Consider the following 15000-nt stretch of genomic DNA (forward strand, 5'->3'; position numbering starts at 1 on the left):
ATCAGCACAGAGCCTTATGAAGTCGTCTGTCAAACAGACTGACTAACATCAGCACCCAGCCTTATCCTGTCTGTCACGCACACAACCAACTGACCTGTCTGTCAAACAGACCCTGTCCATTACAAAGACACCTACAAACCTGTCTGTAAAACAGACCCTGTCCGTTACAAAGACACCTACAAACCTGTCTGTAAAACAGACCCTGTCCGTCATGCAAACACAGACTAACCTGCCTGTCAAACAGATCCTGTCAATCACACAGACACGACTAACCTGTCTGTCAAACAGATCCTGTCCATCACACAAACACTGACACACCTGTCTGTTGTGTAAGACGTGCGCGCATTTACACACAAAACCACAGTCACGCACACAGACACAATATCATGCAATTGGGTTGGAGAGAAGTACCAGATGGACCCCTGAAGCAAGAGCCACATTAACAGAAAAACAGACTGTTTACCTGCAGAGCAACAGACAGATTACCTGCAGATCAACAGACAGTTTACCTGCAGATCAACAGACAGATTACCTGCAGATCAACAGACTGTTTACCTGCAGATCAACAGACAGATTACCTGCAGATCAACAGACAGTTTACCTGCAGATCAACAGACTGTTTACCTGCAGATCAACAGACTGTTTACCTGCAGATCAACAGACAGATTACCTGCAGAGTAACAGACAGATGCGGAACCATCCATAAGGACAGGAGTAACAGACTCTGCATAGAGCTTCTGCTGTGGTCTCACAAGCTCAACTTCCTGTGCCTGTGGGAAACAGGACCTGATGTCATAGACTGAGGGTTTGCCATTCTGGAGCATGACTACAAACTCACCTCGTGACAAAAAAAATGAATTAACAGCAGAGGGCCGTGGCTTCACTTGTGACAGAATTTTTAAAAATAGCTACTGTAAAGGAATATATCTTACATATCTAATATACTGATTATACATGTTGAGAATTATGACAACTGTGCAAAAAGAAGCTAAAAAAATGAAACTTTGCACTTTAAAACGAATGCGACGTCTCTCCGCTCAGTTGATGCAGACGCATTCTCCAAAGCTAGTGCTCGGAAAGGTGAGCACGTTTGCCATTTGCGGTGAAAGGGCAGGCATTTAGCTATTGCCACGGTGTTCCAGAAAAGTTCGTTATCGTAAATTTCCGTTTTCTGTGAAAACATTGCGCTTGGAACAGCGGCAGGCTCTTGAGTGATGGCAGGTAGGGATGCACTAGTGATCCAGTCCGGGCTCAGAACCCTACTTTCTACTGATGTCAGAGGTTGAATGATTGATGGATTGACATATTTTGAGCCATACAGAAAATTTGTCTCGGACAACATCAACATCCGGCATCTGGTATAGGCTCGCAGAGTTGATGCATGTAGCACACGTATGTAGCAGTGCACGTTTGTGATTTCTCTGTGGTGGATTCAGTTATTCAGCGAATCACAAGATGCTCCTGTGTGTGTGTGTGAGTGTGTGTGTGTGTGTGTCAATGTTTTAATGTTACAAAAAGCCCCCGGCATCTTTTCAGTCTACGTAGCTTTGACCTGTGTGAACTGTGTGGAGGGGAAAAAAAGGCTTGTTTTTAATGGAGTCAGCAAAGTTAATCGAAGATTGACTTGCTGTGTCCTCAGTCACTTATTCTGTTTTCCTTTAAAAAAATGACAGGGTGAATTAAATGGCTGTAAGCCAATCAGAGGCGATCTGCGCCCCCTAGCGCCCCCATCTGGTAAGATGGAAAAAGGTCTCAACGCTGGTTCACTAACTCGCACACGAGAATTTCACGTTAGACTAAGCATACACTTTGGGATTAGTATTCTGATTCTGTGCACGTGTTGTGGAAATGTGTCAAATGCATCGATAAATATAACCGCCTAGCCATTAAATATGCTTTGTCAGGCACTGCAGGGAATTTAGTTTTTTTAAAGAAATGGCTTCAAGTGCAAGTATTGTGTTCATAGAATATGGCCATTATAAAATATTTGTGGAGAAGTTTTTACGCTTGTAATTATTGGTGAAACACACAACGTACCCTTGTGCGACGTACTCGTACTCTTTTGTGAATTATTGATCGCATCAGTCCTTTTGGATGCTCGATTTCCACGTTTATATTTTTGTATCTGTGTCTGAACAGAACAAAATAACTTCGCCCTGGCAGCTCAGAAGGCTTCCTAAAAGAATCCATGAAAAATTATTTTTGAAATAAAGATCAGTGGCAGCAGTTTTACCATTTAAGCAGACCTGACTGGATTAAAGTCAATAAAGTTCCCCCAAACGCATTCGGCAGAACGCTTCACAGGGATTGTTCTCTAATGGTTTCCACCTCCTTCCTTCACTAACTTATTGATCGGCACTTTACGACTCATTAAAAGCACAAGAACTCCCTGTTCCCAAGGCCCTTCTGCTGAGACAATCAGCGCCTTTTCAGCCGTGAGCTCGGACCGCACACCCTCCTCCTCATCTGAACAGAGTTTAAATGCTCGCCCGCCATCGTACGCTGTTTTAAAAACGTTTATTCGGGTATATCTTTGTGAATGTGAAATATTTCTCGGTATTAAAAAAAAAGCATTGCGCTACATGGTTGTGGTTGTGCTTTCATCACTGAACTTTTTTATTTATTTGGAACTAAAGAAACACTGCAGTTGGAACGAAGTACTCCGCAGGCTGAAAAGCTGAAGGGTGAACTGAACAAGGCCGTCAGTTTTTTTTCCTGAAACCAGGAGGGGACGGATTGGTTAAGGGTTTTTAAAACCATGTTCAAGTACCATTCAGAAAAAGAAAGAAATAAGTTGAAGCGCAGCACATCAAACAGGCTGTTTACTGTGAGCAGCCAAGCCTCCCCCGATTTGGCCTTGGGAAGCAAAATTATTTTAACAAAATGGACACGAAACAGCGCCACACTGTGGCTCACAGGACCATCTGCAGCAGCGATTCTCCCAGCATCCTCTCTGCTCCAGGACAACATAGAATGAATTGTTGGGGCGACACAAGAATTAAGTTCACGGTGCTATGGAATAAAAGTGTACGTACCTCTTAAAATTCAAAAAGTGATGTAATCCAGGGAAAAAGATCAGAAGTAGCGACAATAAAAGTTTTAGTGATCTCTATGGTTTCGTCCATTAAAGTTGCACTGATGTGGTTCAAAAACATCCAGCCGTTTCTGTCTCATCTCTTCTATGGTTTTACATGCAAGCTGTGCCCATCTGAAAAGTAAGGTTCCTAATTTCGCCCATCTATGGTATTGTCTGAAATGGAGACTAGGGCCATATCTGAACCTGCGTGCTTGCCTACTATTGAGTATACAACCTGTGTATGACTTGTGTACTCACCAGTAGGCAAGTGTGCCGTTTCAGACACGGCCGAGAAAAGGCTCACGTGACATGAACCCTCCAATCACAACTTAGGGCTTGGGACAGTAGCCAATCACACCCTCCAATCACAAGTCAGGGCTTGGGATAGTAGTCAATTATACCCTCCAATCAAAAGTCAGGGCTTGGGATCGTAGCCAATCAGCACACCCTCAAGGAGACGAAATCTTTTTTGAAAAGAGAGAGAGAGGGGAAAAGTGGAGCGTTTGTTCATTTCCAGGCTATCCTACTCTTTATTTAATGCAAATTACAGTACCAGGTAACTATTTCTTTGAACCAAGTCACACAGAGGAACAAAACGGACATATTTACAAGGAGAGGGAAACATTTAGCATACTTTCACAGAAAAAAAAAGTTTATATTTAAAATGAAATAAAAATTTCAGTCACAAACAGAGGCATTCAAGTAGTAGTAATGGTATACAGGTTGTTTTGTCATATTTTTTACTTATTTTAAATCAAGACAGTTTTTTTCCACAAGGTGTATGCGATAGTCTGTATATATCTCACAGTCCTTTTTTCATTTTTTTTTAAATTTATCTTTTGAACTTTGTGTTTTTACATTTTTTTTCTTCTTTTTTAAAATTTTATTTTAACTTTCGTCACAAGAAGTGGTCACACGATTTGTTTTACAGGCCAGGTGATTGGATAGCAACACATCTATGAATGCAAATATTACAAGCAAGCACCTTTTATATATATATATAATGATATATATACATATATAAAATCACCAAAGGGAGAGGGGGGCTACATGATATTTGTCCCACTGAGTGCTGTTGAATTTGCGCTACAGTTCACTAACAGGAAAAAAAAAAAATCCTACATATTAAATCGTTATTGCCTCTTAAATAGCTGGGTCAACAATAGACTACACTGATTCACTTTGGTACCAGGAGAGGAATCGGACAGACATCTGCGCTTCACCGTTACAACTCCAACCAAGACACAGCAGACATTACAACCACAGAGCTCTCAGAATCTGTGCACAGACATGAGATGGAGAGGGAGAGAGAGAGAGAGAGAGAGAGAGAGAGAGAGAGAGAGAGAGAGAGGGGGGGGGAGGGAGAGGGAGACAGAGAGAGCTAACTCAAGCTAAAATCACTGCTTTAAAATCAGTTTAACTTCCCACAGGAGTTTACAGGAGGGGGAAAATGAGTTTTTAAAAAAGACGCTACATTAATTAAAAATACGGCATAAGAGAGATGTATCCGGAGGTTAAAAAGAGCTTTAAAAATAAGGTGTAAAGTGAACATGGCTGGCTGTGGAAGAACTCAGAGGGACTAGCAATTCAACAGCACTCCCCCTGGAGGGGGGGGGGGGGGGTTCGAGAAGCAGGAACAAGGGATGGAGGGGTTGGGGGGAGGGAGGGGGGGATAACGTCAGCAAAGGCACTCCAAACTATAGATACACTATACATTACTAGTTATTGTTACAATAATATAGCCGGCACCTACTGTACAGTTACAATTAAACTATATGGCTGGGAAATGCTCATCTATAATTTTTTATTAATAAACGATCATCATTGCCCTGATTTCTTTTTGTCCTTTTGATTTCTCTCTTTCTTTTTTTTTTTTTTTTTTTTTGCTCATTAACAGTTCTTGGGTCTGCATATTTACATACCATACACAAAAAAAAGAAAAAAAGATAAAAGTACAAGCCAGAATTTGGTGAGGAGCACCTAATATATACACATTTTTAAAAACTGTTTTTCAATCTTTTTTTTTCTTGTTAAGCCTCTTTGTGTCAGCACTGAGAGACGGGTTCCGCGCCGCGGCCCGGGACGGCCAGCAGGGGGCAGGAGAGGGAAAGGGGGATGAATAAACGACAAACGGACGCGCTACACCTCCGCAATGGCTTCAGGTAAAAAGAAAGGATAAAATAAAGGACTGAAAGCGTCGCCGGCGACGGACGACGGGCCTTCCCAGAGGCGCCCGAGCCCCGTGAGGACCAGGAGGACCCGCGAGGGGTGGGCACAAGCGCACCGCCCACCCAAACCGTAACCGGGGGAAACGATCCCAGCCCCGCCCCGGCCACCGGGAGCCAAACCCGTCCAACGACACGCTCCGCGTGAGCCCGGGTGCTGGCCTGTTCTGGGGAGTCACGCGACACCCCCACACTCACACCCCCCCCCACCCCCCGTCTCGCCCGTTTACCCACAAGCCCCGGCGTTCCGAGCAGAGTGCTCACCAGAACAGGGGGGCGGAGCTTCACCGGCAGACCGGGGCGGGACCGGCCCGTTGCAGGCGGACGCTGCGCTCGGTCCGTTTGAGTGACAGCTCACAGCTGGGCGGGGAGAGAGCGAGAACAGAGGCTCGGGGGCGTGGCCTGTTCACGCACAACGCGTCAAAAAAAATACGCGCGGAAGCTTAAACGTGCCTTTTTACTGACATTCCAGCACTCAGCCTCCCAAACGGGGGCCCTGCCGGCACCCCAGGAACAGGGGAGGGGAACGTCACACCACTCTCACAGCTCCACGGAAGAAAAAGAAGAAAAGAACGAGGAGGACATCACCGGAGGAGTCCCCCGTCTTTCCTGCACCCCAAAACAATCCTGCAGACCCATAAGCAACCCCCCCCCCCACAATAACCTGTACCCCCCCCCCCCATCTCCCTAGAATATCTACAACACATACATACAGCTGGATGTCTATGCGGTAAGTCACATGCACTAATAAATAAGGTAATGCAAATTAGGAAGTTAAATATTATTTCCACGTCCCTGGCGAAGCGGAGGCGGAAGAGAGGACGTCGGTCCTCAGTGTCGTTAGACGGCAGCCAATAGCGTCGCTGCCCTTCACTCCGACCCCCACGGCTCCACAAACCCGCGCAACCTTCTCATATACATTTCTCATATATATATTTATATATATAGATTTACTTTTTTTACATAATGCAAAGTAATATATAAACTGTGCATGTATATATAATACAAGCACGCCGCTGTACTGTACACGCACACGTCACTCTTAAAAGTTCCCATTCCCACCTCTCGCCCCCACCTACCCAAGAAAAAAAAATAAAAAAATAAAAAAATGAAATTGTCCTAGTTTCATTTAAAAAATTTAAAAAAACTCTTCATGACTTCTGCAATGAGCTACACGATTCTTTCCCAAGGACTGCCGTTATCAGAGAGAAACCGAGGAATATGACACACTGGGGCTGTGAGGATCGGGGAGTCAGGGATTCACGTCCTGAGCCTTCTACTGATCCTGTTCAGTCTGCTGGTGCTCCCAACCAAATTCAGGCCCTGCGCTTCCACAAGGACTCGGCAAGGGAAGTCTGCCTATGGACCAGGGTCAGGGGTCAGGGGTCAGGGGTCATCATACAGCACGGGGCACAGGAGAGAGCACAGGGGTAGGGGGTGGGGGCAAAGTAACCATTGGGGTGCTGGGTGGAAGATGGTTATAGCTACAGTAATGCTTCGCTAAAAAGATTGTCCAGGGATAAACATGAATATTACTCTTATTATTTACTGTATATTTATATATTTATATATATTTATACTCATGTACTGATCGCCCCTCCTCCCCCCTCATCCAACCCCTTCCACTCTCTCAGTGAGCACAGTTTTCATACACATTACCGTTAATCCATACAAAAAAAAAACAAAAACAAAAAACAAAAACTAAACGAAGACAATCACATGGGGACGTGTGGTGTTGGTGATGGGGTTGGTGGGGTTGGGGTTGGTGGTGGGGGGGGGTTCACGCAGTCTGATTGGTTTCATTGTGTTTGTTCCTTTTTTTGTTTGTTTGTTTGTTCCAAATCCCCGCCTTCCTTTTGCGGCCCCTCCCTCCCCAGGACATGGGCGGGGCTAGCGAGCAGCAGGGTGGGTGTGGCCCCAGGCAGAGGGGGCGGGCCTCCAGGGTGCCGCGGGCTCAAGTGGAGTTGGAGGCGGAGGCGGAGGCGGTGTTGGGGGTCTGGCCGCGATCTCCGCTGTTGGCATCTGGAACACGGAGAGGAGAATACGAACACATGTAAACATGCACACGCACAACCTGTACATATGTATGGGTGAAGGGGGCTCAGTGCAGGTGTAGGTGGGTGAGGGGACTCACCTGAAGTGGCAGAGGCGTTGGTGGGGGTGGAGGCTCCAGCTTGACTGCGGGCGTGGGCGGGGATTAGGATGGAGGCTAGAGAGGGACTACTGGAGAGCTCTATGGAGAAAAGAACAGCAGAGTCTACACCTGCACACAAACTACACCCGCACACACAAACTACACCAACACACACAAACTACACCCGCACACACAGTCTACACCCACACACACAAACTACACCAACACAGTCTACACCCACAGATGGAGTCTACACCCACACACAGAAACTACACCAACACAGTCTACACCCACAGATGGAGTCTACACCCACACACAGAAACTACACCAACACACAGAAACTACACCCACACACACAAACTACACCCACACAGTCTACACCCGCACATGGAGTCTACACCCACACACAATCTATACCCTCACACACAAACTACACCCGCACACAGTCGTCCTTGTAACGAAAGGAAAGAGAGCAAGAGAATGGAGGAGAGAGAGAAAGAGGGAGGGAGAGGGAGGGAGGAAAAGAGAGATAGAGAGCGAGAGAACGAAGGAGAGAGAGAGAGAGAAGGAGGGAGGAAAAGAGAGAGAGAGAGAGGGTCCCAGCCGTACCTTGGGTGGTGAAGTTGAAGAGCGAGGGCTTCTCCCTCCCGTTGGGCAGCTTGACGTTGGGGTCCCGCAGCTCGTCGAAGAAAGAGTGGGCGCAGGCCTCCAGGGGGGTGAGGCGGGCGGTGGGGGTGTACTCCAGCAGCCGCGAGCACAGCGCTATCGCCTCCGGGGGCGTGCGAGGCCGGAACACCTGCACCCCAAAAACACGCGTCAGAGAGAGGGAGAGAGAGAGGGACAGAGAGAGAGAGGGAGAGAGAGGGAGAGAGGGAGAGAGAGAGAGAGAGAGAGAGAGAGGGACAGAGAGAGAGAGGGAGAGAGGGAGAGAGGGGGAGAGAGAGAGAAAGAGAGAGAGAGAGAGAGAGAGAGAGAGAGGGAGAGAGAGAGAGGGGGAGAGAGAGTGGAGAGAGAGAGGGGGAGAGAGAGAGACAGAGAGAGAGAGATACAGCAAGAGGCAGAGTGAGAGAGAGAGAGAGAGAGAGAGGGAGAGAGAGGGAGGAGGGAGAGAAAGAGAGAGAGAGAGAGAGAGAGAGGACAGTGTAGGTGAGAGAAAGCTAGAGAGGTAGCAGAGGAGGAGGAGAGGGAGGGAGGGGGATTTAAACATCGATAGCGTCCAAAGACATGCGAGGGGAGTTTGGGAAGGCAGTGCTGACAATGGGAAAAACAGCGTAAAAAGTTGCCAGATTTCAGAATCCGCAGCATGCGAGTGAGTGTGGATGTAATGGGTTGCCAGGTTTCCCCCCGCTGCAGTACAGGAAGTAAACACAGCAGGGTGAAGCTGCCAGGGCTCAGAATCTGCAGTGCAGCCGCCCGGCCTGGTGAGAGAGCCTAACCAGCCGCCATCTCGCAGGAGCGCAGTGTTCCTGGGCCTCACAGCGGTGGGGGGCACGGTCAGTCCCGACACCCCCCCCAGGCCAGATCCCTCAGCGCTCACGCTGCTCTAATGGGGGGGTAGCGGAGGGGAGGGGGGCAGCGGAGGGGAGGGGTGCCACACGGCGGCAGAGGGGGGGCAGCGGGGGGGGGGGGGGGGGTAGCGGAGGGGGGGGAGCCACACGGCGCCATCGTATTGCCTCATTAGGCCCTGAGAGCCGCGGCGATGCGTTTCTGACTTCCTGTTGCGAACAACAACCGAGCCAATCAGACTGCAGCTTGACGCTAAAAGCCTCACACTGAGCCAGCCAACAGAGCCAGAGGAAGCTGGGGCAACTGGGCTAACAGGCCTGGGGCAGGGGCAGGAACAGGGGCAGGAGGAGCAGGAGCAGAGTCGGGAGCAGGGGGAGCAGGGGGAGGAGGAGGAGGAGGAGGAGGAGGAGGGGTGGGAGCAAGGTGTGCATTTCAGCACACTTTTCATACAGTGAGCCGGCCGTTTTGGGGAGACAGGCAGAGAGGTGCTTTCGTGACCTTGACGCATCACTAGACGGGTATCTAAGCCTCCTCGGCCCAAAATATTCAGCAAGCTTATCACTTCAAAAAAAACCTGCAGGATTCCAAAAACCGGAACCCCCACACCCTCCGGTCGATCAGCTACGAGCAGAACATTACACCCCAAACAACGTCAATGCCACAGCTAGCGCACAATCTACACAGCAGACCAAAAATCCCCATGTGTGCAAGAGCCACTGATAAACCTGCAGAGCGTTTAAGAGATCTGCAGCTCCACTACAGTGCAGAACCACAGTTCCACCACTAGAGGGCAGAGTGGTGACCTTTATCTGCGACTGAGCAGAGCTGATCAGAGCTGAGCTGCTTCCTCCCACTGGCCAAACGCAACAGGGCTAACGCTGCTAGCACAAACTCTGCGGCAGAAACACGCCCAGCCGCTGCTTCAGCATCCACATCCACGCCAGGGAGATGCACTTCTAGGGAGAATCCTCACAACTTGCCAACAACCACTAGTACTGCCACAACCCAATCTGCATGCTTTATCAAGTTTCCCCTACGATCATCTCAGTTTGTGACTCTGAAAATGATGCTTCTAACACAACTCTCTTCCGTCATGTGAGCTCCCTCCCCGATCAGGCAGAATCTCAGCCTGAGTCCCATGATGAGCGGAGTTCAGTTCATCCACACAGACACCCCCCCCACCCCCCACCCCCCACCCCCCCAGGTGCACATAAACACCTCGAGCATTCTAACAGGCCCTCATACCCAGAGCCCGGGACACCACAACCTGACGCCCCCCCCCCACATTCCTGCAGCTTAACTGCACTCAAAGGGTTCCACATTCAAAGATAACCCCACACCACCCCACACACACGTCAGGGACACAGATTACCCAGCTCACTGGAGTCCGCTCTCACTTTCTAGAAGGTTCTGGGGGGGTAAGAGGAGGCTCCTGGTGCTCAGTGCACTGCTTCGCGGTAGCGATGGATTTTCTCTCTGACCACGCCCATCTCCGACCACGCCCCTCTCTGACCACGCCCGCTCAGGAACGCTCCCAATAAACCAGCGGAACAGCAGAACAGCCTGACCTCTGGCAACAACAGATGGAACTTAAAGGTGGGACAAGGACCAAGAGCTGAACATCTGGTCAGTTTATAGAGCATCTGCGCCCCGCCGGTCTCTGGGCGGAGGGGGTTGCCAGATTGACTCCAGGGGAGAAGCGAGGATGTTCTCATCAGCAGTGTGAGAAGGGTGTGAGGCAGATGGGGGTGGTGGAGAGGGAAGGGGGGGGGAGCAGGAAGTGAAGGGATTACAGACGACACGGGAGATGCACAGGACGATGACAGACCAAGGCGGGGAGGCGGGGTCAGGGACGGGCGGGCTCGGGGGTTGATGGAGAGAGTAGTAAAACGTTTCCTGTACCTGTTGACTCACCTTAGTCCATGGGTGCGCCTTAATCTGGGGGAACTTGAACTCGGTGTAATTGGGGTTCATCTCGCGGATCTGTTCCCTCGTGGGGGTCCCCAAAACCTGAGCGACAGAGAGAGGGAGGGAAAAAAAGAGGGGGAGAGAAAGGAAGAGGGGGGTGGAGAGGTAGAGACGGGGGAAAAGAACAAGGCATAAGAAGAGTTTGCAGGACGGCCGAAGGAAATGCCCAATGCCAACATTCCATTCCAGTACGGAACAGTCCAGCGTTATTGGCTGGATTTAAGACCGAGATGACGATGCTGATTGGACGGTGGTTTGCATCGCCGATTGGACCAGAAGAGTGATGTGACGTGACTGACTGCACTGAACAGAAGGAAGTGATGTCACTGATCGTGACCGCGGTGTCAAACTTCCCCGCACGCTCACACCTGCTCTCCTGACTGGACTGGTACCGACAGGAACCAGCCCACACGCGCAAACCCCGCCCCCTGCCCCGCCCCCTCTCCCCCCACAGCTCTACCTTGATGATCTCAACCAGCTGATCCACTCCACTGTCACCGGGGAAGATGGGTTGCCCTAGCAACAGTTCCGCTAGCACACAACCAGCTGACCACACGTCTGCAGAACAGAGAAGAAAAAACCCATTAAACACGAACCGGACTGACAGACAGAGCAAGATTACAGAGCACAGCATCAGGGCTAGAACATGGCCTACGTACTCCACACACCTACCACACACGCACGCAGCCACACACACACACTCTCTCTCACACACTCACACACACACTCACACACACACACTCTCTCACACACACACACACACACACTCACGCACACAGCCACACACACACACACACACACACGCCATATGCACACTCACACTCTCACACACACACAGACACACACACAGACACACACACGCCATATGCACACTCACACTCTCACACACACACTCACGCGCACACACTCTCACGCACTCACGCACTCACACACACACTCACGCACACACGCCATATGCACACACACACTCTCACACACACACACACACACATGCCATATGCACACTCACACTCATATGCGCCCCGCTCCTGTATTTCCTGTCAGTTGGGCTGAACCCTCGCACAGAAACAGGGACACTATAAATCAAAACGGCAGCCCCGATAACCTGCAGCTCCCTGGTTGTGTACGCACTAATGCGGGCACTGCCAGTCCAAACGGGCGTATTTACGCACTAATCTGGGCACTGCCAGTCAAAACGGGCGTATTTACGCACTAATGTGGGCACTGCCAGTCCAAACGGGCGTATTTACGCACTAATGCGGGCACTGCCAGTCAAAACGGGCGTATGTACGCACTAATGCGGGCACTGCCAGTCCAAACGGGCGTATTTACGCACTAATGCGGGCACTGCCAGTCAAAACGGGCGTATTTACGCACTAATGTGGGCACTGCCAGTCCAAACGGGCGTATTTACGCACTAATGCGGGCACTGCCAGTCCAAACGGGCGTATTTACGCACTAATGCGGGCACCGCCAGTCCAAACGGGCGTATTTACGCACTAATGCGGGCACTGCCAGTCCAAACGGGCGTATTTACGCACTAATGCGGGCACTGCCAGTCCAAACGGGCGTATTTACGCACTAATGCGGGCACTGCCAGTCCAAACGGGCGTATTTACGCACTAATGCGGGCACTGCCAGTCCAAACGGGCGTATTTACGCACTAATGCGGGCACTGCCAGTCCAAACGGGCGTATTTACGCACTAATGCGGGCACTGCCAGTCAAAACGGGCGTATTTACGCACTAATGCGGGCACTGCCAGTCAAAACGGGCGTATTTACGCACTAATGCGGGCACTGCCAGTCCAAACGGGCGTATTTATCCCCTCTGCACTGCCACGCCGAGCGGCTGGGTGCTGGCTCCATCATCTCCTGCGCTTCACTGATAAAAGCTTTTGACATTTAAATGTTCCAACCTTCAGCAACTTTGCTCTTCGAGACGCGAAACACAAACGCGAAGACGAATTTAAAACGAGTAGGCCTCTGAAAATTCTGCTCACCTGCAGCACGGCAGGTAACAATATCAGAGCTGGACTGCAAACTGACCAAGAAGAGCAACAGCCCAAAAATATGAGACGAGTACTTTCTTTTATAGATTTAATACGCAGAGCCAGTTTGACTATTTATGGTCCTCAACCCATAAATGATGTACCTGCACTGCTGGTGTAGTCTGTGTTACAGGTGCAGACGTACCTATGCTGGAGGTGTAGTCTGTGTTTACGGTGCAGACGTACCTATGCTGGAGGTGTAGTCTGTGTTTAAGGTGCAGACGTACCTATGCTGGAGGTGTAGTCTGTGTTACAGGTGCAGACGTACCTATGCTGGAGGTGTAGTCTGTGTTTACGGTGCAGACGTACCTATGCTGGAGGTGTAGTCTGTGTTTAAGGTGCAGACGTACCTATGCTGGAGGTGCGGTCTGTGTTTAAGGTGCAGATGTACCTATGCTGGAGGTGTAGTCTGTGTTTAAGGTGCAGACGTACCTATGCTGGAGGTGTAGTCTGTGTTTAAGGTGCAGACGTACCTATGCTGGAGGTGTAGTCTGTGTTAAAGGTGCAGACGTACCTATGCTGGAGGTGTAGTCTGTGTTTAAGGTGCAGACGTACCTATGCTGGAGGTGTAGTCTGTGTTTAAGGTGCAGATGTACCTATGCTGGAGGTGTAGTCTGTGTTTACGGTGCAGACGTACCTATGCTGGAGGTGTAGTCTTTGTTACAGGTGCAGACGTACCTATGCTGGAGGTGTAGTCTGTGTGTAAGGTGCAGACGTACCTATGCTGGAGGTGTAGTCTGTGTTTACGGTGCAGACGTACCTATGCTGGAGGTGTAGTCTGTGGCTCCGAAGATGAGCTCGGGGGCTCTGTAGTACCGGGAGCAGATGTAGGACACGTTGGGCTCGCCACGGACCAGCTGCTTCGCACTGCGGACAGGAGAACCACAACAATCACTGTAACTCTCCCCACTGCACTGCAATTCCCACCACAACCACTGTAATCCACTGCAATCCACCTCACTGCACTGTAATCCACTGCACTGCACTGTAATCCCCACCACTGCACTGCAATCCACCACTGCACTGTAATCCCCACCACTGCACTGCAATCCCCACCACTGCACTGCAATCCGCACCACTGCACTGCAATCCCCACCACTGCACTGTAATCCACCACTGCACTGTAATCCACTGCACTGCACTGCAACACTCTGCACTGTAATCCTCAATAATTTATCACCCGAGTGACCCATCAAACACAAAGCTCATCCCAGACACCACCCTCACTCCACTGCTTTAAAGCTGAGGCTCCTGTGCTCCTGAATCAGAGCACAATACCGGGCTCGTTTATACCCCCCTCCCCCATGCGCCCCACACAGGGCAGAAGGGCCCGGGCGCCTCACCTCCCGAAATCGCAGAGCTTGAGGACGGCGGTCTCGGGGTCCAGCAGCAGGTTTTGGGGTTTGATGTCCCGGTGGCAGATCCCAAAGGAATGTATGTAGGCCAGACTGCGGAAGAGCTGGTACATGTAGAGCTGCAAGGACGACAACACGCAACACGCGTGTGTGAGAGAGAGAGAGAGAGAGAGAGAGAGAGAGAGAGAGAGTGTGTGTGCGCGTGCGTGTGTCCATGTGTGTGTGTGTGTGTGTGTGTGTGTGTGTGTGTGAGTGTGTGAGAGAGAGAGAGAGAGTGTGTGTGTGTGTGAGAGAGAGAGTGTGTGTGTGTGTGTGTGTGTGTGAGAGAGAGAGAGAGAGAGTGTGTGTGTGCGTGTGTGTATGTGTGTGTGAGAGAGAGTGTGTGTGTGTGTATGCATGTGTGTGTGTGTGCGCATGTGTGTGTGTGTGCATGTGCGTGCGTACGACCAAAAAAAAACTCGACCGGGACAAATCTGGCAGTTCTAGTGAAATGTGCAGCAGCCATGTGGTACAGCACTCTGACCGTCTGCTGTAGGATCAAAATGGCCTCTTCTGGCTTCCTTTACTGCAGTGTGTGTGTGTGTGTGCATGCGCGCAGGCCTGTGTGTGTGTGTGTGTGCGCGCATGCCTGTGTGTGTGTGTGCGTGCGCACCCGTGTGTGTGTGTGTGTGTGTGCGCGCACGCCTG

The 15000-nt window shown here is 50.3% G+C and overlaps 1 protein-coding gene across 2 annotated transcripts in view; it reads right to left on the bottom strand.

The window, feature by feature from the left end:
* Window positions 1-3582: 3582 nt before the first annotated feature.
* The window catches only part of gsk3ba (glycogen synthase kinase 3 beta, genome duplicate a), a 49170-nt gene continuing 37752 nt past the window's right edge, over window positions 3583-15000 (bottom strand). Inside the window, exons 5-11 of one of the 2 annotated variants that reach the window (XM_035408835.1) lie at window positions 14302-14432; window positions 13719-13825; window positions 11370-11467; window positions 10844-10951; window positions 8045-8231; window positions 7436-7534; window positions 3583-7323 (exon numbers count right to left, since the gene is read on the bottom strand). In XM_035408835.1, coding sequence (XP_035264726.1) covers window positions 7256-7323; window positions 7436-7534; window positions 8045-8231; window positions 10844-10951; window positions 11370-11467; window positions 13719-13825; window positions 14302-14432 — 798 coding nt within the window. In that variant the 3' untranslated portion in view covers window positions 3583-7255. The remainder of the gene's footprint in view (window positions 7324-7435; window positions 7535-8044; window positions 8232-10843; window positions 10952-11369; window positions 11468-13718; window positions 13826-14301; window positions 14433-15000) is intronic. The other variant, XM_035408837.1, reaches the window with a different exon arrangement.

The sequence above is a fragment of the Anguilla anguilla genome, chromosome 3, assembly GCF_013347855.1.
Source record: "Anguilla anguilla isolate fAngAng1 chromosome 3, fAngAng1.pri, whole genome shotgun sequence".
Taxonomy (NCBI): Eukaryota; Metazoa; Chordata; class Actinopteri; order Anguilliformes; family Anguillidae; genus Anguilla; species Anguilla anguilla.